We start from the raw sequence: 23,551 nt of genomic DNA, 5'->3' as shown, positions 1-23,551 counted from the left end.
CAGGTCGAGGAGAGTAGGATGAAGAGATGTAGGCAGTTGCAGTTCTGGAAAAATCAAGAGAATGAAGTCCAGAGTAAGATGGAAGGCAAATGTGAATATGAAGTCCACTCCAGCTCGCAGTCCCACAGAGTACCTGAAATGATGTCTTGGTCTGGGCACTGGAGACAATGTTAAGATGGTCAAATTAGAGAGGGCAGAAAAAGATTATCTAGGTAAGAAGATGAAGTTGGCTGCAAGGGGTGCAGTCAACAAGAGTAGAGAAGGTTTGAGAAGAAGGGAAGAGCCTTTCCAGGAGTAGGATCAGAAGTAAGAATATGCCCAGGTTTGCTTCTTTTGCTATCATCTTGTTTGTGGACTCCTGCAGGCCCATGGAACTTTAAACTTGTCTATTTTGCTGTCACCCTGGCTCTTGTACCCACACTTGCAGAATTTAAACCCATTTCACTACTGTGAAGTGTTTGCAGATTTTACTGTGGACCAAACAATAGCAAAGATTTCTAGATTGTGTAATAAATATGATCCATATTTTCATTTTCAGATAGAAAATAATAGCATAGTACAGAGTCAGTAAAAATGGCTTGTGTTCATCCAGATATCTCCATATACAGTAAGCAGGCTTCTCTTAATTCTCTCTTAAGATTTCAGGACATGTACTTCAGTTTTGTACAGTATTTTTTAATCTATGTAAAAAGTGTTTACCAATGATACACTTATGAAAAACCTAACCATGTCACACAAGGGCTCCACAATATTCTTATCCCATTGAATGCTGCACTTACACTTCTATCATTTATCTTCTTAACGTTCTGTGAGAAACTTTAGTAGTTCAGTATGTCTCCCAAGGAAAGGATGTGAATCATTTGACAACCAACCTCCAATGTAGGCTTTAAGAGTGTTTTGTAAGGAATATGCTCATCATGGTAATGCGAATGGTTTTCACTCCACTCTTGACAAGAAAACTGCCATGCAGCTATTGGTATGAAATAAACATTTTGGAGGATACAGGTTGTTGGTATCAGTGCTTTTGAGGATGGGTTTAGGACAGACTTATCTATGGGATTGATCAGCAGGGGGTGAGTGTGGGCAAGATAAACCAGATGAAAAACACTGAACGTTTATAAATCAAAGAGAGCTGTTGAGTATCTGTGGGCTGATTCCTTTTTCGAAAGATTACCTAGAGGTTAAAGGTGATGGCAGGAGTCAATCCACAGGAAACTTCAAAGTCATCCCTTTAGTACCACTTAAGTTATCGCTATTTCCATCTAACCCTATGAGCTCCATCAGTGTATTTATCTATGTCATTTGTACCCAATCCCATTGCATTCAGAAGGGTTCAGAGTAAACACTTTTAAGTAGAGCATCTAAGAGACAGCATAAATACACTTCTCTTTGGAATTGCATCTAATGGGAACTCCCCCATTAGGCCCGTGGCATTTCAGAATTTAAACCAGCATTCACGGTCATTGAATGCCTTTGACAATAATAAATGGGACAATATTATGGCTTTTAGTCTAGTTCTGGACTTGATTCACTGTTTGAAAGTGAAATGAAATTTCAAATTTTCAAAGTTCAAAACTAAAAAAATCATTTCAAAAGCTGAAACTAAATGATTTGTTTGGTTCACTTTAGTTCTATTGCAGGAGGGAGACTTGGGAGTGTGAGTTGGAAGTACAGCTTATGCACAGGCAAAAGAAATGTGCTCTAAACAAAAGAAACCTATAGCTATTCATAGCCATGCAGTCTGCACTATCAATAGCAAAGAGAAAAATATTCACCCCCCTCCCCAAACAAACTATACTAAAAAATATGGAGAACAAATAAGGTAAACCCTTACAGTATATTAGGTTAAAATAAAAATAGAGCCAAAGAAATATAGTATAGCTTAATTTGAAGAACCTCTTCACCTTTTTCAAGAACCTCTTTTTACTAATTTCACTGTATTTGAAATGTTACTAGTCTCTTTAGAATATTAAGTTGCCTGTCTTCCACAACATACTTTTTCCAATAGTATTACTGGGTTCAAGCATTTAGCTTGTGCATTACAGTATTTTAGAATACAGAAATTGCAGACAAAATAAAAGACAAAATAATATACAAAATATTTTATTACTATAAAAATATAGTTGTGTGTAATTCATTTAAATTCAACAACAAAAATATTACATTCAGCCCCCCAAAATTATTAAATAGATGCTTGTTGCTATTTTTCACTTCCTTTCTGTACCTGTCAAAACATAAACGTAACATTTGCTTTATTATGGCAAAATCAATAAACATGAATCTACATATGGCTGTTTTTGTGTGTGACACAAGAAAGTATTTCTAATGTTCTTAAGAGCTGGTTTGAGTGATGCAACAGCAGCATTAAGCACATTCATATAAGCAGTTCTAAACGTTTTGGATTGACAGGTAAAAAACATACAAGGTATGATCCAATGATCAACATGCATGCACACTTCAATATCTTTACCAAAACCTCAGTGTAGATGAAAACGACTTAAATCACGAAATCCTGTCATGTTTGTGTTTTAGTTGAATTGCATTATACAGTAACCATGAACTCAGTCTTAAACAACTAAGCATAATCAATTCTGGATGACTCCAAATTATGCCAGAAATAAACATAAATTAAACACAGTTTAGATTTGAATTATAAATGGTTCTACAAAGCTTTTTAGCCAAACAAAACTTGTGGTACATCTTGCAACAAGAATGTAAATGAAGAAGGTAGTGGGTTTTTGTCTTACCATTGGCCTCCTTGTTGGGTAGGTTGCGTGGCTGGGGAACATCTGGAGGAAGCTGGTCAGAAGCGGAAACATACCACTGATAGTTTGGCTGCAACAGACAAGACAGTTCATATATTACAGCAACATGAAAACACAATGTCACACTGAGTTCACAATACAGTATGTAATGCTCAATGAAGAGAAAAAGAACTTCAGACAAAAGCGTTACATGTATTTGGCCACAAATGTGAAAATGTTAAGTTTTTTTCTCCTTTTATAGAATCTTAAAGGAGAAATCAACAATGGTACCCATATGAATGCACAGTACATTAAATGTTTTAAATAATCAATTAAAGAACTATCATACTAAACAGAAGCCCAGAAAATAAAAATAATACTAGGGAAATGCCTGAGAAATGAGAAATGTCAGCTGCGAAGCAGGTTGGCAAGTGTGTGAAAACAAGCATCTGATTTGCATTAAAACAAAATTCACCACCAATACTGCTAAAATGGCAATATCGGAGTGAATTACTCAAAACGTTTTAAAGGAAATGTTGTTCATTATCTTGTAAGCTCACTCTGATTACTTTCTGATTGCTTGTTTTGTCTTCCTTTCAACATCTGTTGTGATGCTTTCGTTGATATGTTGAATCCTGCTGATTGTGGACTGTATTGAGCTCTTTTCTACATGGCATGGGGTATTGTACTGAAGCAACATATAAGATTTATTCAGCTGTTTTGCTGAAAAGAAAAGCCTGAGAACCAATTAGTGGTTACTGCAGTTTACACACTTGATCTTGTGCAGAGATAAAAGCTATTTTCAAACACAAAGCAAAGTACCTTCTCCTCCAGAAGGATTCTGACAGAACATAACATTTCCACAGGAGCAAATAATGTTCTGATGGAGAAGAAATTACATTCCAACACCATCCTTGATTAACACTGCAGCTTAAAACATTGCAGCAAATGCACAGTAATAAAGTGAATACACACCATGCTTTTAAATGCTATTTTAAGAATAATTAATTGTAATTTCTCTCTGTGCAAAACACACAAATTCACATCAAAGTTATGTAGATATGTAACAAAGATTACAGAGCGAGAGAAAGACAGTTATAATTAGCTGCTATAAAGATCCATGTACTGCAGCTCTGCTTTTTGATTTATCATGTCTGAAACCATACTGAAACAATTAGAAGGCGTTTTTAAAACAGCTCTACTCACTGGGTGTTGCTGACGGTCCCCATGCCTATCTTGGAGATGACATAGGTTGCTGGGATTTGAACAGTGAGGCAATGCACAGACAGTTCCATGTGGGGGAAAAGCAGCCCAATGGGAACAGCAGTAGGGTGGAGGATACCATTGTTTGGCTGTTGATAGTGGAAACTGTTTCACCTTTGAAGAGAAAAAAAAAGAAGTCGTTTATGTTTAAAGAAGCACACTTACTCCATTTGCATTTTCCTAAGATTTTAATATAAACGCCATTTACAAAAACAGCTGACATCAGGCAAATTACCCTATTTAAGGATAAAAAATTCAGAATCTGCAGTACTTGGATATACTGCAAATTTGGTATCATACTGTAACTACGTAATTGCACATTTAAGCTTTGTACTAAAACTGAACAATCTCTTCTTAATAGATTCATAAACCACTGAAATGACACAAGTTACTGTAGACCTTTGTGTTGTACTTATTGCATGTATTTAAATCTGGTGATGTAAATATTAGTTTTGAAGATAAGAGATAGTTTTGCAGATTTCCTTATAAAGCATTTCTACTAACATTATCAGATATTATTATAGTATTTCAAACCAGATTTAGGATGAATGTTTTTGAGAGAGGAAATTGATGAGTAAAAAACTGAAAAGCCATACAGTATATATACATCTTCTTGTTGATTAAAAGTATGAGAAACTTTCAATCTTGTCATGAATAGTGAAGTCTCAGCCTCATTTTTAAAAGATTAAAACCGTATTTTTTCAAATGTTAATGGAAGTGCTGGTTAAAAGCCTGAAAGAAAGTGTTTATTTTGTTCCTAATGAACTGTTTCCTAAATATAAACTACATCTATTCCTCTAGGTGATCACTAATGATAACACAGCTTGCTTTGCTGGTTTTAAAATCATTCATTGTAAGGGGAATAGTAAGAACATATGAAAGGTTGTACATAAAAGGAGACCATTTGACCCATCTTTCTAATTTTGTAGCTCTGCAGCAAAATGAATCTAAATTTCATGCAGCCTTGTCCTTAATGAGACCAGATTTTGGGCCTCAACCACATGTTTGGTAAGCCTGGTCCAAAGCCTAATACCTCTTTGTGTAAAGAAGTATTCCTTTTCTGTTCTAAATGGAATCTCTTATAGTTATCAATTGTGACCCTATATCCTTGTTTCACTAATGAGTATGAAATAGAAGTCTTTGCATTGACCCTATACAGTATATACCCCTTAGGGATTTATTTACTTATATCACATCTCCTATCAAACTTCTTCATTGTAGACTAAAATAATTAAGTTCCTTTAAACTGTATGATAATATACAGATAATACCTTGAGATCAGAAAGCATTCTTGATGCTCTTCATTTATCTTTTCTAAATAATGCTTTAAATATATGATACCACTATGAAAAAATGGAATTGTAAACATGTATATACAGTAATGCTAAAGGAGATTAAAATGACATTTCAGCGGTTCAGCCAAATGCTACTTAATGTGACATAGAGACAAGAGGTATTGAAAGTCTTTAATGTACTAAAAGTTTATTTGGTGTAATTTGCCTGGGAGGGAACTACAGCCAGCCTGAGAGGAAGAAGCAGACAATACCCTAAAAAAGAGATTAAGGAAACACCATAATAACACTGATGCAGAATTATTCAGTGATAGAGCTTGTGGTGTACAATTTAGGATATATACAGGGCATTGACCCAGGGATTGATAGGGTTTGACGTTATGATTGCAGGGGTGGTAGAAGACGGTTCACCAACCCAGATGGAATATCAACACTGAGGCTGGCTTGGTAGCCTGGTACAGAAGTAGTGTACAAACCAGCAGTACAAACCATACACTGTCAGGGAATGGACTGATTAATGAAAGCAAAGGGTTGAAATAAAAATAAGAGGCTCATAGGAATAACAGTGTAACAGTGTCTTGGGAGCAGAATGGGGGGGAAGAGGAAGAAAGGGGGGAGCAAGAGATACGTTCTGATGTTTTGTGGGAGAGGTGACAACATCTCTAAAAGCTGGAAGAGAAGAACAGACATCATGGGGACTCCAGGAAGCTGTGGTATCCATAGAGAAGCAGACGTACTGTAGGCCGGATGAGGAATTTAATCTCCTCCTAAAGTTCTCTTAAAAAACAACATTTGTTGCAATACCTGTTGGGCTGTGTTTTTCCCTGTTGACTTCTTCTCTGTTTGGCCGAGCATCCTCTGTCAAAAAATGATTGTTTATTACTTTTGTTCTGTTTTAACATGCTTTACAAATAATTATATATTTATCTTATCCATTAGCAATATGCAAGCTTTCTTTCCTGAGAATCCTGAACTTCAGTATCTATTCACAGTAACATTTTGTTAAAAACACTTTCTTATGATAATTCTGAAACTCTGATGAACAAAAAGACTCATGACCTGTGATAAAATCCCACACAAGATGTGACTACGGAAACAGCATTGTGTTTTTACTTCACACTACATCTTGAATTTGAAATCCCACTGCCAGGTTCTAAGATCCATGTCATATATGAATTTAGAGACAAACAGTTTTTGTTCACTTTCAGTCATGGTGGCTGTATCACATAATGACCAAAGACCAAACATCTTTTCCCTTCAAATGCAGTCAGAAGATATTCAGTAAATATGATTCAGATGTGGTTAAGGAAAAAAAAACAGGCCATGTTCTGGCAGGGAAATCTAAACAGAGAAAGTTTGGATAGAAAAGAAAATCAAGCTATTGCAGACACTTTCTGTACTCCACTAATTAAAGATTAAAGACAAATGTTTACAACTGGCTTTCAGCTGTGTTGTAGAATGCTAACTTTGACTTTCAGTAGAAAAACACAAAATGGACTTACAGTATATCTGCATACTGTAAGTATATGAATGCTTTTCACAAACACATACATAATAAAAATTAAAATGTATCCAACTGAATATAAATTTTATTTTTATAAATGTAATTTGTTCTTATTCTGCTCAGCATGACAAGTATTCAACAAAATTCAGTGGACAGCTTCTTTCACTTAAAGACTGCGAAAGTAGACCTAACAATACCCAGTTCCTCACACAAATCCAAAAGAGCCTGTCATATTTGTTGTTTTCAGACATAGCAAAACCATATGAAAACACCATACAACTTCAGGAGGGAAAAACAGCACTGTCTTGCCTAGCCAGGCACGTAGTTTATGAGATACTTTAAAGTCCAAATTTGACTCTAAGATGTATCTATTATTCTTCCCCGTTTTCCCATGTTTCAAAAAATGGGGAGCTTTAGATCTTTCTGTTTAGTTTTTTGTTGTGATATTCTATTATCAGTCAGTGCCGATTCGAATGTTGGCAATCTATTACATACAATGTGGTTCTTTTATACCACATACTGTATATACTGTATGTAATATATTTGTTATACAGACACTTGTATGCCTGAAAGTAAACTGAAATATGCCCCGCTATGGAAAATTATATGAATTTAGTTTTATTTACTTAATAGATGAATGTACTAATAAATGTATTAATAAGTTATGTAATTAATTTAATTGTATTCATACTTAAACTTCAATGGCTCAAAAAGATTCTATAGAATGAAAACACTGGATTTTATCATAAAGGCCATCTTCAGCCTTGTGAAACAATGTATTGACTAAGAACACATCATATCAACCTCCATTGACTATTTTAAGTTTGGCTGTACTAAAAATGAAGAAAAACAATTCACTTGAAAACCTGGTGTCAAAAAAGGTGACAAAAACACTTCAGAGATAAATAAAAATCCTTTGTGTTTTTATCCAAATGTGTACATGTAAAGATTGTTTGCATGATGTAAACAAAACGTCCTTTTTGAAAAAGGAGTCGAATCTTAAGCTGAAACACACAGATAGAAGCAAAATGAAGAACCAGGGACGTAAGAAAGTACAATAAAAATAAAGTTAAGGGATATTTGGGTCTTTGGCATAATGACTTCATATCACACTATTTGGACGATATACAGCATAGCTGTTCAATGATTTCATTCCAGGTGGTGACCTCACATAAAACTGAATGTCAAAGAAAAAAGACAAAGTTCACAGTTTGTATATAGTGCAAGAAATTCAGGATTAGGAACTAAAAAATAACCACTAAAGACATTTTTTTAAGGACTGAAGTAAAAGTGAAAAAGGCACCTGTGATTTAAGTATCTGTAGTTCAGACTGCAGTTTCTTACACCTCTTCTCCAGTTCTTCATTTCTCTCTTTTAGCCTTTCTCTGTCACGTCTTTCCTCCTTGAAGTCATTCTCATAAATCTGAGCCTTTTTAAACATTAAGAGGGGTACATTGTTGATCTCTTGTTTTTATAGCAATGGCTCATATATGCATTCGTTAGAAAAAAAGGACTTTCAACAGAATCAGCCGATATTGTTTACAGAATTATAAAGTAAATTATACTTCTCTGCAACACACTGCATTTCACCTCTTTACTTGTCTAAACAACCAGATTTTGTTTAAAGAAAATATTTGGTGTATTTAAAGTCTAACCACCAATCTGTCTCAAACTCCACTATACTACACATACAACATTTATAAGCTTGTCCTTTATGTACCCTTCACACCCCAAAAGCTACTTAAAATTCAATAAGAATATGTTATTGTTATTCCCCATTCAGCAAAGATGAATTCTTTGTGTACTATTTATTCCAAAAATATGTTTTGTGGTGGGTTAATTTTATCAAAATTTCTCATTACCATTAATATATCTTTTTAGTTTTTGTTAATGTACCTTTCAGTTTTTCATGTTTACCTGATGCCTTAGGACTTCAATTTGTGTTGCAGTTTCCTCTCCAAAGATGTTTCTTGCTGGATTTCCAAGACCTTCCAAGAGGATCTGCATTGATATATATATGTTATTAGTGTTCCTGTTACTTGCTTCAGTGAATCCCATTATTGGAATTTATTCAAAAAATGTAAATGGCTGGAAGGTACTGTCTACTATTTGCACATACACAATTTAGGAATTATAGTGCAAAATGAAAGCTTAGAGAAATGTTTAAACATGGAAAAAATTTTTTTTTAGGATTTGTGAATTTTGTAAAGGAAAATACAACACAATATGCACACATTCAACAACATTCTCACAGGGTTCATAATATCATTACAATCTTGCTAAAACAAGCATATAACCACAATAATAATGCTGGAATTCTTACATTTTGTTCTGTATTCAATTATTCCTGCAAACAATCATCAAATAAATAAATCTGTAATAGAGGCCTTAAATCTAAGATCTAAATCTAAAAGTCTGTTTAGGGGTCTCATTTTAGCTCTGAATTATTTTTGTGGATACTAATCCTAAACATAAAACCACAATATAGTTCCACACAATAGGACCCTTCTGAAGGCATTCACTAAAGACCAGCAATGGGTAATCCCAGTCCTGGAGGGCTGGTTGTGTTTTAGAGGTTTTCATTCTAACTCCTCTCTTAACATTCTAAATCCACTTCACTTATTATTGGCTTAATGAGAACAATTTAAAAACTTCTCCCAGCTCTTCAGGTGCCGGTGGTTTAAGGAGACTCAGAAAACCTGCAGACAACAGTACTCCATGGCCCAAAATACCCAATCCTGCATTAGATACAGGGTTATTTCAAAGGCTATTGCCACATTGACACGGTAATACACTGCACTGGCTAACTGTTAAAACCAACACATAAAATCAAACAATCCTAGCCAAAGACTAGACATCGACTGCATTCTTCACTATTTTCATCAAAATGAAACGATGACAAAAAAATACCATTTTTTTTCCTAGTCTACTTAAGGCTTTCCATCTGATTCTTCAGGTTACTCTCTGATTAATACAGGAGGTACATATCTGGCATGCATAGTAAATAGTATCTTCCTCTTGTAATTCTGCAGCGATTAACTCTTGACATTTCCTGGAAGAAACTTTGAAATTGAAATGTTTGAATATGAGTGTCTGTTTTGGACACTCTTTTGGAGAACCTATCCAATGTATTTTAAATCTGAATTTCTCTACTGAGAGCAGGAGATAAGAGAACCACATAGAAAACAATTGCTTTTTTTAGTTTTCTTTCAGTAATTCATTTGCTTCAGCTTTATACACATTGTTTGACTTTGTATTTCCAGTTATGGCTAACTTATTCTTTCTTTAGGTTTGTGAAAACATTATTTTTTGTTCTCACAGTTCTAAAGAAGACGATGAAGTTATAAACAATTGTAGTGAAAGAGATTCATATGAACACCAAGAAGGCTTGTAACAATTAATGTAATTAAGTATTTAAGATCAACTTTCACACAGTTTAATCCTGCAAATGGCCTAGCATTAATCTTTATCTTCTCCAGACTCATGTCAGTATGTGAGCCAAAAACCACCCAGGCCAAGATTTTTAAAATAGTGATAAAGTTACAGGGATAAGATCAGAGTCAGTCTCCTCCAACGCCTTAAAAACTGACACGGTCAAACCTTTCTTTCTTTTGGATGTAACAGTATACAGTATCTTTAACTGAGACCATCTTGGCTCCATTCAAATGCATGACACCTAATGTTTGTAACAGCCACAGCTGCACTCATTTCAACTACAGCTATAAAAAGTATTAGATAAGACCAAAATGCTTTTCACAAAAACAAATAGTTCAAGAATTTAAAAGCACTTCCTGTTTACGTCTAGAAATGTATACCTCTGTCAAACCACTTCCTCTACTGTTCAGCAGATAAACCTACACACTTCTTTGAAAAGTGTTTTGAAATGCTAAAAGAAAATATTTAACATTATAGAAAGGTAGTGTGTAATCAGCTGTCTGGAAAATTTCACATCTTGAAGTTGATGTGTGTGCTTCTATACTAGAGGTTATCTGCGCTGTTTTTTAATGCTATTTTAACCAACTACAATAACCGTGCACTTCTTCAGGAAACATTTGTGGTTAACTGATTTGTTATAAATTTCTTAGGGGGTGTTTATATTTGTGCTGTACTTCAGACAAATAAAAATGTTTAGGGATGTCTTATCTCTTGTTTTATTTTACAGCCCTCTCCCTTGCCCAAAAAACAACCTTTCCCGGGTAAGTCAACCATAGTAGTCTGGCATAAATACATAAGGGACTAAAGCTCTTATTAGTGGAGTAATGAAAGTGGAAGACTAAAAACCAGCTGCAGATTAATGAAGTCGTCTTTCAAACTATGTAAAGGTCGGGTGGAAAAACAATAAAATGATGCCTAATGGACAAATAATAAATAAGCTTTTCTAAAAGGTGTATTATCCTCTTATCAAATACTAACAGGCTGTATTTACTTTGCATAGTACACTGTGACCTTTAATTCACAAAGGTGATGCTCTTATGGGTGAAGCTTATGTTTAGGATTTGGGAGACCCCACTGATTAAATTTAGTTATAGTCTAACGCCCTGTCCTGTTGCTGTGAGTCACTACATCAAAATAACACAAATCTGCCATGCAGGCTCAGAAGTAATCTCTGAACCAAAAATAGGCTGAAAATTGGGAACACTTGTACCTCAAAGATCACATCTGTTTAATTATGTAATCAGTGAATCAGGCAAAACCTTAGAAAAACAATAAAAAAATCAGTATTATGGCGAGTAGGCTGGTGATGGGAGTGCAAACAGATGTACACCTGATGTTTCAAGAGCAGCTTTATTTTTTATTCCCTCCACTCTCTTTGTGACAGGCCTCCAGTAACAGTATTTTGTCAGGTGCTCCAGCCTAGTCGCTCTTTTGCTGGGATCTCCCACTACATTCAGACAAAATTCACTCATTCACTGGGCCTTCCCCTTCATCTCTTTCACAACTACATGTAACTCAAGAGTATTAGTGGGTGTGAGAGAACCCTCCAAAAAAAGACTAAATATGTTGAATTGCCCTCTGTCATGCCAGGATAAAATAATACATACAACACCCCCCCCCACCCCCGGACGGATCTATGCCACTCTACCATAAATAGAAAAGTATCAGGTAAGATTACAATGACCTTAAAATGTGAGTATAATGTTAAAACATTTAATGCTATATCTGACTCACGGCTAGTTAGGCAATAGCAAATCTTTTTAACAACGGCATCCTGCTAAAGTCCTCATGTGTTTCCCAAAAATCTCCCAGGTTATACTTCAGGGTCAACGAATATGGGCATAATTAAATATCTACTTGGTTATACAGTGCATAGCCGTTTGTTTTTTAGAGTATAAAACCCCACATTTTGAGATTTTATAGGTTTTAAAAAAAACTAACAACTGAACAGATTACTTTTTCCCAGATAACGTAACTAGAGCTAAATACATTTCACACAGAACTCAAAGATCAGTTTTCTTTAATTTCTTCAGGGTATTATGGTAAAATGTCAGCATAATTAACATAAATAACAAATGTACTTTAAGGACTAAGCCTGAAACATACAGTATTATCATCATCCTGAAAGATTACGATGTACGGTATTTGAGCTCAGGCAATGGTTTGAAGCTCATGGGATTTGATTAATTGATATGATAGAAATACTGTAGGCACTGGTTAATATACAAATGCATTTAGCAAGTTAACACAGTTTAAATAAAGAGATGACCAGTGCTTACAGGCCGCCAAATTCAAAGCACATGCAAAACTGACTAGATTTGTACAAGACAGCTTATGTCTAATCTACTTGTAAGACAAAGAGGTTTGCAGAACATGTCTCAATGAAAAGCATAAGAATAGCGATACTAAGGAAATGTTGTGTTCTTCCTAAACATACCTTGCTTTGCACTCCATTGGCTTTTGTTTGCTTTAAAATTACAGGGGATATGTTAAAGGAGCAATACATTTTAAAAAAAGAATGTTTAGTACAAGTTTAACAGTTGTAAGACCTCATTACGAGCATTCTTGTGATAACAGACTAAACACTTTCCATGTCTCATATAGCACTTTTTCTTAGCTATACGTTTTCAAAACTAAATTAATTAAATACACAGTAGATCTTAAGTATGGGAAGCCTTGTCTGTTCATGAGCCTCATGTGATGCATTTTTAGAATTCAAGTAAATTAACTGAAACTAATGACAGGAAGAACAATTTGTCAAAAACGAGCTTGACAACCAGTTGCCATGAAGATGTTTTGTTTGTTTTTTGATGTTTTACATTATTCAACCACATACGTTCTCAATACACCATATGCTGGTAAATGCACACAGAGAATTCTTTGTGAAATTGAGGAACTTAATATTCGATCAGCAGTTGTGTGAGTAATACTGTACCATATTCAGTTCTGTAAACTCAGCTCCCATACCTTGTTAAGTCTCTGAATCTCACATTCCTGGTGATCCTTTCGTTTAGTCAGAGTGGCATTCTGTTCCTTTAAATTTAGGCTTTGCTGTTTAATTTCACATAGTTCAGCACTGAGTTTAGTGTTTTTTTCCTGCAATTACCGAAAAAGAAACTTTTTAGTTCAACTTTCAGAAAGTAAAAAATCATGTACTGTACTAGTGACTCATGACTTTAGATCTTAATCACAATGCCCATTTTCCCTTCCATCAAATCAGGGATAATACTTTATATATCTTTAAAAGCACAAGACATTTGATTAACATTAACAATTAAATTACTAAAAAGATTACTTTTTCATGTTCACAACCCATTTTTTGAAAATCACTAAACCGCTAGATCTGTACCTTTTTAATGTAAACATACTGTAAAGTAATTGAATATTGTACTTGAAATATGTAACTTACAAATATTAAATATTTATATATATATACTCTGACCATATTCAATGTATATTAAATGTGAAATACGTTTTAAATTTTTCCATGCCCTGTTTAGTTACTTCAGCTTAGTAAGAAAATAAAACACACCTGTTCTTTTTCAATTTTTTCTTTGGCCAGGACCAGCTTCTTATCAAAGTCTTTCTGCTTTTTATCCTGTTCTGCGTTGACTTCAGTGATAAATTTATCACAAACAGTCAATCTCTCTTTCATTTCCATTATCTGCATATTCAATATTTACAACAGAATTTGATTATTATAGATTGTTTTTCATGGTGTAATTTAGTTTTATTTTAAAAAGGTGTACAAAACGTCCAAAGTAGGAATATACAAAAACTAAAACAAAATCCTACTGTACTTTCATATTTTCCTTCTCAAGATTTAATTAAATTAACATTAAATATGATTGATATTATTTAAAATATGTGTGAAATCAGAACTGTGTTACCTTCAGGCTGTAGTGTTGTTTCATGAGTTTGTATTGCTCATCCCATTTCTTGTTCACATCGAGGAGCTAAGAAATGGAAAAGGCACAAAAGTTCATATGTCTGAGAGTAGTATTTCTATGTCATCCATGAACAATTCTTTCTAGTTTTATAGCAACAAATAAATCCTTAAGGAATCCCAAGTGATTAAAATATAGGACCATTTCACCATTAAGTGCAGCAACCACCTGAAGGGTGCAGAAAGCAGGAATTTAAAGTAGGCCACATTATACAAACCCAGAGAGGAATTCAGTCAGGTCACTAGGGTGACCATCCCTACTCTTACAGACAGTGCCATGGGACCTTTAGCAATAAAAATGGTCAGAAATCTGGTTAAACATCTCATCCAAAGGACGGTGCCTCCCACAATGTGAGGGGAGTTCTGAAGCTCATGAACTGGCACAGGGTTGATATTAAGTACAAACTCCAGAAAATGTTTTAAGAGCTGAAATAACTTTTTGAATTAAATTATTGCAATTAAGAATGTAGCTGCTGGAGCACAAAAAGACAAAGCAGTGCCCTGGGAAAAGGACTAAGACCCGTTGCCTTTGAGGTCTTCCATCCCAGTATTGACCAGGCTCAGCCTGAATTAACAGCCTACTGAAATTACATGGCTGGCGCTATGTAATAAAATGTTAGTGTCTGCATTTTGCTATCCTAGGAATCTCAAGAAGTTATCATTGTAACTTCCTTTAGATTAATAAAACAAAGCTGTTTCCCATCCCATAAAAGAATATCCACAAAACACTGCTTGTGTAAAGGAAATATGAATAGTATTAATTAACCTCTTGTCTTTGTTTCTGCAGAATCCTCAATTGTTGCTTTAACTCTTCTGGTGAATTTCCTATCAGACATTCCTTTAATTTCGTGACCTGAAACAAGAACAATCCCTAAGAAATTAGAAAAGCAGCATTCAATCCATGCTACTTGGCTTTGTTTTTATTCAAAACAATTTACAAAGGTTCCAATTATCCATTTTTTGTTAACAAATGTTACCACCAATTTGGTGGTTTAAGCTATTTTGGGGAAAATCATCTTCATTTGATTTAAACCTATTACTAAACAATGTTGCCACTAATGGACTGCTGTTTTTTAAGTGGTGTGCACTGAAACATCTAGATCCAGCTAATTTTATGTGTGTATTGTACGTTTTCATGTAGGCCTTTTCCCTGACAATGACAGTATGAGCCACATACTGTACTGTTTGAATACACACCAACACAAGATGAGGTTAATGTACTAAATTTGCCGCTAGATGGAGCCCAATCCAATCTTCAAGGTACTAGAAAAGTGCATAGTTTCGATTATTACAATTTCATCCAATCAGATCTTACTTCATAGTCACAAAGAGACATCAACATGTAACTGTAGCTAATCACTTTATCAATTTAGAAATTCCCATATTAGACTTAGAGATCTTTTATTTTTCCTAGCTTAACTTACTTTTGTCTTTGACCGACTTTTGATGCACAGCCTGTATGTTCTGATTGTCTGTATACAGCAACAACAGCATTAATGATTACATGTGAGCTGTTGCTTAAATTCTGGTTCCTAAGATTGATGTATCAGATGTCAAACACCCTCCACAACTGTACAGATTTTCTAGAAAGGGGACAATAATTTACAGAACAACTCACCCTTCAATATACTGTATGTTGTGTATTTTTCAAGAATGTATGGTTACATCTTTAGGCCTACACAAGGTTCGCTGTGAACAAAATCAACCAAACTCTACCCAAGTCCCTCTGATTAGAAGTGGTGCCCCACATGTTTGAAACCTAGTGCCTATATTTGAATGACTGATTTTGGGATGCTCATTGTTATAAATGATTTAATAATATTAACAAAATCTTACCTTAGCTGCGTCACATAGCGATGTTTCTGTCATTCTGCAGGAGGATCTTGTCTCTTCACAATCCTTTAAAAGAGCAGCAGGATCCTTGGGGAAAATAAAGAACACTTCACAGCACTGTTTGACAGTCCACTCTGGAGAATCATGCTCATTGGTCTTGCTTATTCTTATATTGCTCCTTTTCATAACAAGGGGCAGCCCAAAATGTCACAACTGCACAGCTTCAAATTATTACTGCTGTGTGAGACGCACACTGGAAACCACTGCTGGCTTTTATTACTGGAAAACTCAATAAGGAAGTTAGCTGAAACGGAACAAAAATCTGAATAGAAAGTTTACACATTCTGTACACCAGTGGATGATTAATCAAACTATGTACAGTATACAGGAACATGGAAATCCAGTGCTATTGTGTAAATAGGATACTTGCCTAGAGATAAGAATGACATTAAAATATATGTCACAAAACATGTGTAATGTATATAAAACACATACAGTTTTTATAGTAAAAAGCTGTAAGAATGTATTTTCATAACTGAAAGTAGCAGTGACCTGTACAGTCTCCCTTATTAATTCTAATCACAATCATGATAGAGGATACCAAAATAAATTTTGTTAGTTTTTAGCTGTTAGCATCAGGATTAAAAATGGCTATTACCATTGAAAGGAGTATCATTAAAAGGAACAAAATGGACAAAAAGAAGATAAAAATTAAATTGCACAAAATGAATGGAGCTGTTGTGAGAGAAAATAGCCATTTACACTTTACGTATAAACAAGATTATCTCCTGGAGGCTTATTATAAACAATATTAAGTCCTAAAAACTTCTCATTTAATTTCTTCCTGAAAAAAAAAACTTTACAATCAACACTGAAATTATGAATGTGTTGTTATTATTAGCTGATTAAAAAGAAGCAATGACTTTGTAGTTTTTATTGAACAGATGTGATTTTCTCATTTCCAAGCTGTAAATTCCAGTACTGCAGGAATCAAGGAAGTGCACCTCTTTTTCAAACTTACGAGAGCATGACTTCTGAACTGAAAAAAACTTGCACCACTTCATGCCTACCTTCAGTTCAGGGTGAAGTTCATCTGCTCTGAAAGGGATGTTCTGCAAAGTAGTTTCCATTCTATTGTGATACCCTTTATTTTCAGCAACGAGTAACCTTATGTCACTGTTGAGTTCCACACTATCACATCTACAACAATAAAATACACAAATATAAATATTATATTAAATAGGGTTATATTTTACCTTGATATCATCCTTGGCTTATGTAACAGCTCTCGCTTCAATGAAAAAGGCACTTGATTGAATTACTACAAAATATATTTTGATTAATCATAAATTAATAATTGATTCTCTGATCATACTTTCAAGCAAACAATGGGAGTGGGTTTAATATGAGCTCCGTACTCCAATAATTTTTTTATTTTATTATTTATAGTGCTAGGTATCTGTTTTACTTCTTACTAGGTTTTCTTTTGTAAGTCAGATCTTCAGACAAACAATATCAAAGAAGAGAGCCAATTTAATTCTGAGTTTATTTAAAAATGTAGCATACCAAAGTTCTATCACAATATCTGAAGTTTTCTGAAATAATCTGCTAAATCCTTTTCATGCATTCTGTTTTCTTGTTTGTAGAGAAGACAATGTTTTACTTCTTTGCATTTACAGTTAACTGAACTTAAAACAGAATTATTTTATTATTTTCATATTCATGAGAATAATCTGGTTGTTAATCAGATGTTTACTGTGATCTGTCCACTTTAAAGACACTTTTTTATTTGAATAATTTAACTAATGTTTGAAATCTAAAACATAAACCAATGGGTTTGGACACACGTTTATTCATATACCTGGCAAATACAAACTTACACAACGGACACACCTAGTTATGTAAGCTCCGTGATGCACCTTTGTAGTGAGTCAGCAAGCAGTGTGTGACTCATGAACCTGGCTTGAATTTCTCAAAACCTCTCCAAGAATATGTTTAAGATGTATACATATACTTTAGTACTATTTGGGAACGCCAAGTACAGTTGCTGGAGCAGTGAAAAGTATTGTTAATTTTTCCTTACCTAAAGACTTAGATTCACTTATACTGTACCTCTGCGTCTCTGAGTACATAATTGTCTACTCTTTTATAATACAACTGATTGATACAAAGTGAGACTTTTATGAGGAAAGCTGTACACCTTGTGTGTTTGTTTTTCATATCAGTTTAAAATATTTGCATTTTAAGTGTATTTGTTTCCCTAAACAAACAATTCAGAACTTCTAATTATTATAATTATAAAGAATGTATGCACTTAAACATAATTTATCAGGCAGATATTTTGAAATTAAACATTTCTCTCAGTTGTGTAACGTTTCTGGTTTAAATAGGAAAACTGGTTTTCATCACTTTGAGACAGATTCTTCATTATTTGCATTTTGCACATTTCTGAAGACGAGAGTTAAAATTGGCAGAACAGCCATCACTATTGTTTTCAGCTACACTAGATATGTTGTTTCAAGCAAAATTGCAATACATTTGCAAAAATAATAGAAGGAAGAAGTAATTGCTCAAAGAACCAAATATATTTAAATAAAAGAATAGACATTAGTGAGTCTGTGGATAAGAGTGAAAAAGACTGTAGAGCAATTTCCTCTCTTTAGCTTCTGTACGTGGTGCTTCTAAACTTTAAGGATACTGCTTGTGTTAATTGGACATACAATTTAATAATTGTATTTTGTAATGTATAAACTGCAAAAGCAGCAAACAACTCTTATTAAAATGCTTTCTCACTGCATTGCTAAGCCTACATCAGGGCTATGAGGAAATACAGTAGATCCTAGGACACCTAAAAACAGGGTCTCATTTTTGTTTAATTTTTTGTTGCAAGATCGTTCAGTGTGCATACTGACTGGACATTGTTCTTACACCGGTAAAACCTGAAGCCACACATTACATGATTTGCCACTTAAGAGATGGCCATGTGTTCCAGGACTATTTTATCTCAAATTCTTTCTAATCCCCTTCCAAAGTACTGAGCAGCATAAATACTTCTTGAAAGTCACAGTATTAGTGATAATACTGTTCTATGTAAAATAGGATTCCAGAATTGTGAGCCTATTCAATGACTGTATCTTTCTCCGAAATGCATCCAAGCTGGAAGTCAATGAGCACACCAACACAAGCACTGGAACCTGATATGATGGACTGATTAAATTAAGATTTAAAACTTAGCATCTCTAGGACAGGACAGGTTTCAAAGCAGCACCAAACTTCAGCAGAGATGGAGCAGATGTTCGATAACATCTGGAATTTCATCTGCCAAGATCAGGCTGAAACGCTGATTAAGTTAATGACATGTTTATTTCAACAATGGCACTGTTGCAAGGGTTATGAATTATCGGCAACGTCATACTGTATCTACAGTTGCTTCCAACTTTATTCATACACTTCATATAATTTAATTAGAAGTTTGATACAGCAAAGAAAATGTGCACATTCAATACTGATAAAGTTAGAAAAGATGTATGAATATGATAATGATAGACATAACAATTCTGGTCAAAATAAGCCCAGTCAGAACTACAGTAAATAGACATAGGCCATTTATAGTGTGATGAAAAAATGCATGTATTCCAAAATTAGTATCACTGAAGCATAATATAATACTCAGCTGAAAATCATTCAAAGCTGTAACTTTTGAGCTTATCCCAATATGTATTCAAGCAATTAATTCATACAACCAGCTACAGCATGAAAGACAGGTGATGTCTTGGTCATCAGTCCACCTCTGTGTTGTATAGGCAGTATGTTGCTGAGCCTCCATTTTCCATAAAAAAAACTTCTGTTTTGTGGTGACATCTGTTCAGCTAAATTCATTTTTCCTTTGCAAACATCTGAACATCAAGCAATCCAATCACTACTCCACATATCAATAGCAATACCACCATGTTTCATTGCAATATGCAAGTAATTAAGGACAAAAAAACTTCTGTTTTGAAAGTCAAAAGAATTACAACTGACTGTGATTTGAGAATTTAGAAGTTTCCCAAAATAAAAGTCTTTTTAAATAACTTTCTTGTGTCCGCTACTGCTTCCCTTATGCAATGTTCTCTTATGTCAATAAGATTCCTCTTTGAAACTCTGCCATTGTTTTCATTGCTTTGAATTACACTTGAACCTTAATTGTCAATTAGAGCTCTGTTTATGTGGGTTGTTTTCTTTTGGACTTTGGATGCCTGAAAATTGTCTTCTGCTGATACAGGAATACAGAAATACCAATTGTGTTGTGTATTCTGGCTTTCCACGGTTGAATGATTTGTCCTCATGTGGAATACAACAGTTCCTTGGAAACTGTTTTGTGGCCTAGATGCTTACACACTGTGTGTTTTGTCACTATATTGGTACAGAATGACTATTCGAGCAACATTAGTTTCCATGTACTCACCTGGGTTGTGTATTTACTGCTACAGTGTCACGCCCCGCACTCTCCCTCACAAACCCCGTTACATTCCCAAGCCCACTGTTTCACAATCTCATTCCTAAACGGAACCCATCACATTCCCACATGCACCAGATTCCACAAATTCTTACTCCTGGACCAGTTATCCAACCACATCCCTTTCCCTTCAGTATTTAAAGTTCCCTCACACACCAACCCATGCTCACTATTGAGAAGCCTCCCGTAGTATTCTCTTCTGTGCATTTCAACCTTTTTGACTGATCTTCCTGTTTCTAATCTTCTCCTGCCCTTTTCAACCACGCTCTTTGGATTGTGTTTTCTCTGATTTCCCTGTTTACCGGACTCATTGATTCTCCAATCGACCAAGCCCCTGGATTACGTGTTATGGATTGTCCCTGTGCTACTCCACATTCTGCAGGATTCACGGTAATGCATAAGAATCCTCCTATTCTACCTATCGGTTCCCTGACATACAGTATGTTTCAGATGTACCATATAATGTGCAACATTAAAATTTGTTGATACATGTAAATATGTTGACAATACTGTAAATGTACAGTAATCTGTGGTCATTTGAAAATTTATAGATGCTTCTTGAACCTTCATGGCATTTAGTATCAGAAACTGCAGCACATTTCTTTGAAGAATTCTCTGACTTTTCCCAAAATCTCACACAACTTCCACAACTGACAGCTACAAAAAATCCATAAGATATATTTCTTGATGTGTCAAACTACCCAAGGCTACTGACATGGTAACTTTCATATCATGAGCAGGATGTAAAAAAGCATGGGAAGCTAACTCAGATGTAGGGAAAACATTTGAAGACCATTGAGATACATTGTCGGGTCTTTTGTTATTTGTTAACTGAGAGCTGCTTTTCAAATCTTTTCAAGATATTTACCAAAAACCTGGTATATTACAGTATGTCAAGAACCTGAAGCTTGGTCACATATTACTGGCAGAGCAACAATCCAAAGCATACACTGAAGTCAGTAAATAAATAGTTAATAAAATAGAAAAGTAATGTTTTGAACTGGTCATCACAGTCTCCACTAAGACAATTGCATAATTATCTGCAGAGCACAGATCACAGTCTCCAATAGTACTATTGTAGAATGATCTGTAGAGAGCAGATCACATTCTCCATTTGTACAACTGCAGTATGATGTGTAGAGAGCAAATCACATTCCCCACTTGTACAACAACAGTATGATGTGTAGAGAGCAAATCACATTCTCCACTTGTACAACTACAGTATGCTTTGTAGAGAGCAGATCACATTCCCCACTAGTACAACTACAGTATGATTTCTAGAGAGCACATCACAGTCTCCACTAGTACAATTTCAGCATGATCTACAAAATTGTGATTGCTGGATTTTTCATGGATGTGGCAGATATGGTATTTATATACCTAATATAAATAGTCATGAATTTTATCCAATATATTTTATGTAAATGGTGCACCTCATTTTTCTTTACTATATCAGCTTTTAGTAACACAGACTCACAGGTATTAGTGATGTTGAAGGCAGTTCTGTAGTTTTCTGCTTTATGTGCTGTGTTTACTTACTTTTTTATAATTCTAGAATCCATAAGGTTTCTAATTCATTACACTTTCCTGCAATACAAACTACAATTACTTTACTTACAATAAGCTACAGTACAATTACCTTTGAAACAAACAAAAATGCTGTAATATTCATAACAACAAGAAAAAAGAGAGAAACTGAAATTATATATTACCTTTGAAAATCTTCGTAATATTCCATTTGAGTATTCTCTTTTGTCATCAGCTGCTGAGGTCTCACACTCTGCGCAGTTTCCAGCTGTAAAACAGACATTACCGTCACTTTGGCTGGAAAGTAACACATGTGAAATGTGTGTTGAGATGAAAATTAGGTCCTCAGAAAAAAAACTAACCATAGTAAGATTCTTTCTTTGTACGTCTGCGTCAAAGAGGTCAGAGAGATGATGAGGAAACACTTTTGATATGACTTTTACTAGAGCCTAAAACCACATTCATTTCTATAATTTGCTACATTATTTTCATTCTCCTACATCTTGATACAGCTTTCATGACAAGGTGTATCCTGTGATTTCACTGAAGTGAATGTCAGCTATCAGCAGAAATATACAGTAAGCAGCAGAGAAAATCCACTCAAAATGTAGACCACTGTCTACGGCTACACGGGTTTCATGAAATGCCAGATATGGAGGGCGTAGAAAATGATGAGCAAGCCATTGTAATAAACAAATCATACGCTAAATGAAAGAGGTCTTCGGTTTGGTGGGAGATACTTATAGGTCAAATCACCCACTTTATTTCACGGCTTACCTGAGTTAACGGCAGACTACAGGATATGTTTCTTTGTCAGAAACACCCACCATTAATATAAATGGTCCCATACTGGGAGTCAGAATTGTGGTGTTCTTTTTAAAACACCACGGTTTCGGATATACAGGTGAATTCCCCTTACACCCTTTTCTTCTGTGATAAAGTTTGAGCAATATTTGTAACATTAAACCTTAATCAGGTTAGTGAAAATTAAATGCTCTGTTATATATACTGTACCATATGTGGATGATATGAATGGGTTTATTAATAAGGAACACGCAGTAATGTTTGCTTTTGTGGTCACAGAATGACCATAAATTGAACATAAGTCCAATGTGTAAAATCAATGCAACATATTTCATTAGCAACATATCAAGAAATCATGACAAATGTACAATTATTAAATAAAGAAACTTGACGTGTCAATTTCTGTGTGTGTAGAGCTTTTAAACAGATACTTCTACTTATGTTTTAGTAAATGTAAGAATTTTAATGTGCTTTAATCCCAACTAGAATTGTTTTTTGGGTTTTATTTGTATCGAGGAACACATTTAACGGTTTTCATGGTTTCCCATAATAAATGTGCTTTGATATTTGTACATTTTATATATTTATATCTTTGCCCTTGTTTAAATTGCCCTAAGCAGCAGAGCTTAGCTCAAGACATTGAAAGAGAAGGTGAGAGGACAAAAACAGACATAGCAACTGCTGCAGCTGTAATTGCGATTGCTG

At 34.6% G+C, this 23,551-nt stretch overlaps 1 protein-coding gene across 1 annotated transcript; it reads right to left on the bottom strand.

The window, feature by feature from the left end:
* Window positions 1-2,087: 2,087 nt before the first annotated feature.
* Window positions 2,088-22,376, bottom strand: LOC107077094 (TNFAIP3-interacting protein 3-like). Its single transcript, XM_015344787.2, has 13 exons — window positions 22,228-22,376; window positions 17,088-17,217; window positions 16,021-16,104; window positions 14,951-15,037; window positions 14,129-14,194; window positions 13,771-13,902; window positions 13,206-13,334; window positions 8,721-8,804; window positions 8,107-8,232; window positions 6,104-6,157; window positions 3,951-4,121; window positions 2,748-2,835; window positions 2,088-2,224 (listed from the first exon to the last, which is right to left on the bottom strand). Exons 1-13 carry the CDS (start codon window positions 22,353-22,355, stop codon window positions 2,208-2,210), a joined length of 1,296 nt encoding a protein of 431 aa, XP_015200273.2. The 5' UTR covers window positions 22,356-22,376; the 3' UTR covers window positions 2,088-2,207.
* Window positions 22,377-23,551: the final 1,175 nt, after the last annotated feature.

This window comes from Lepisosteus oculatus, chromosome 1, assembly GCF_040954835.1.
Source record: "Lepisosteus oculatus isolate fLepOcu1 chromosome 1, fLepOcu1.hap2, whole genome shotgun sequence".
NCBI lineage: Eukaryota > Metazoa > Chordata > Actinopteri > Semionotiformes > Lepisosteidae > Lepisosteus > Lepisosteus oculatus.
This window is presented reverse-complemented; position numbering and strand designations above follow the sequence as displayed.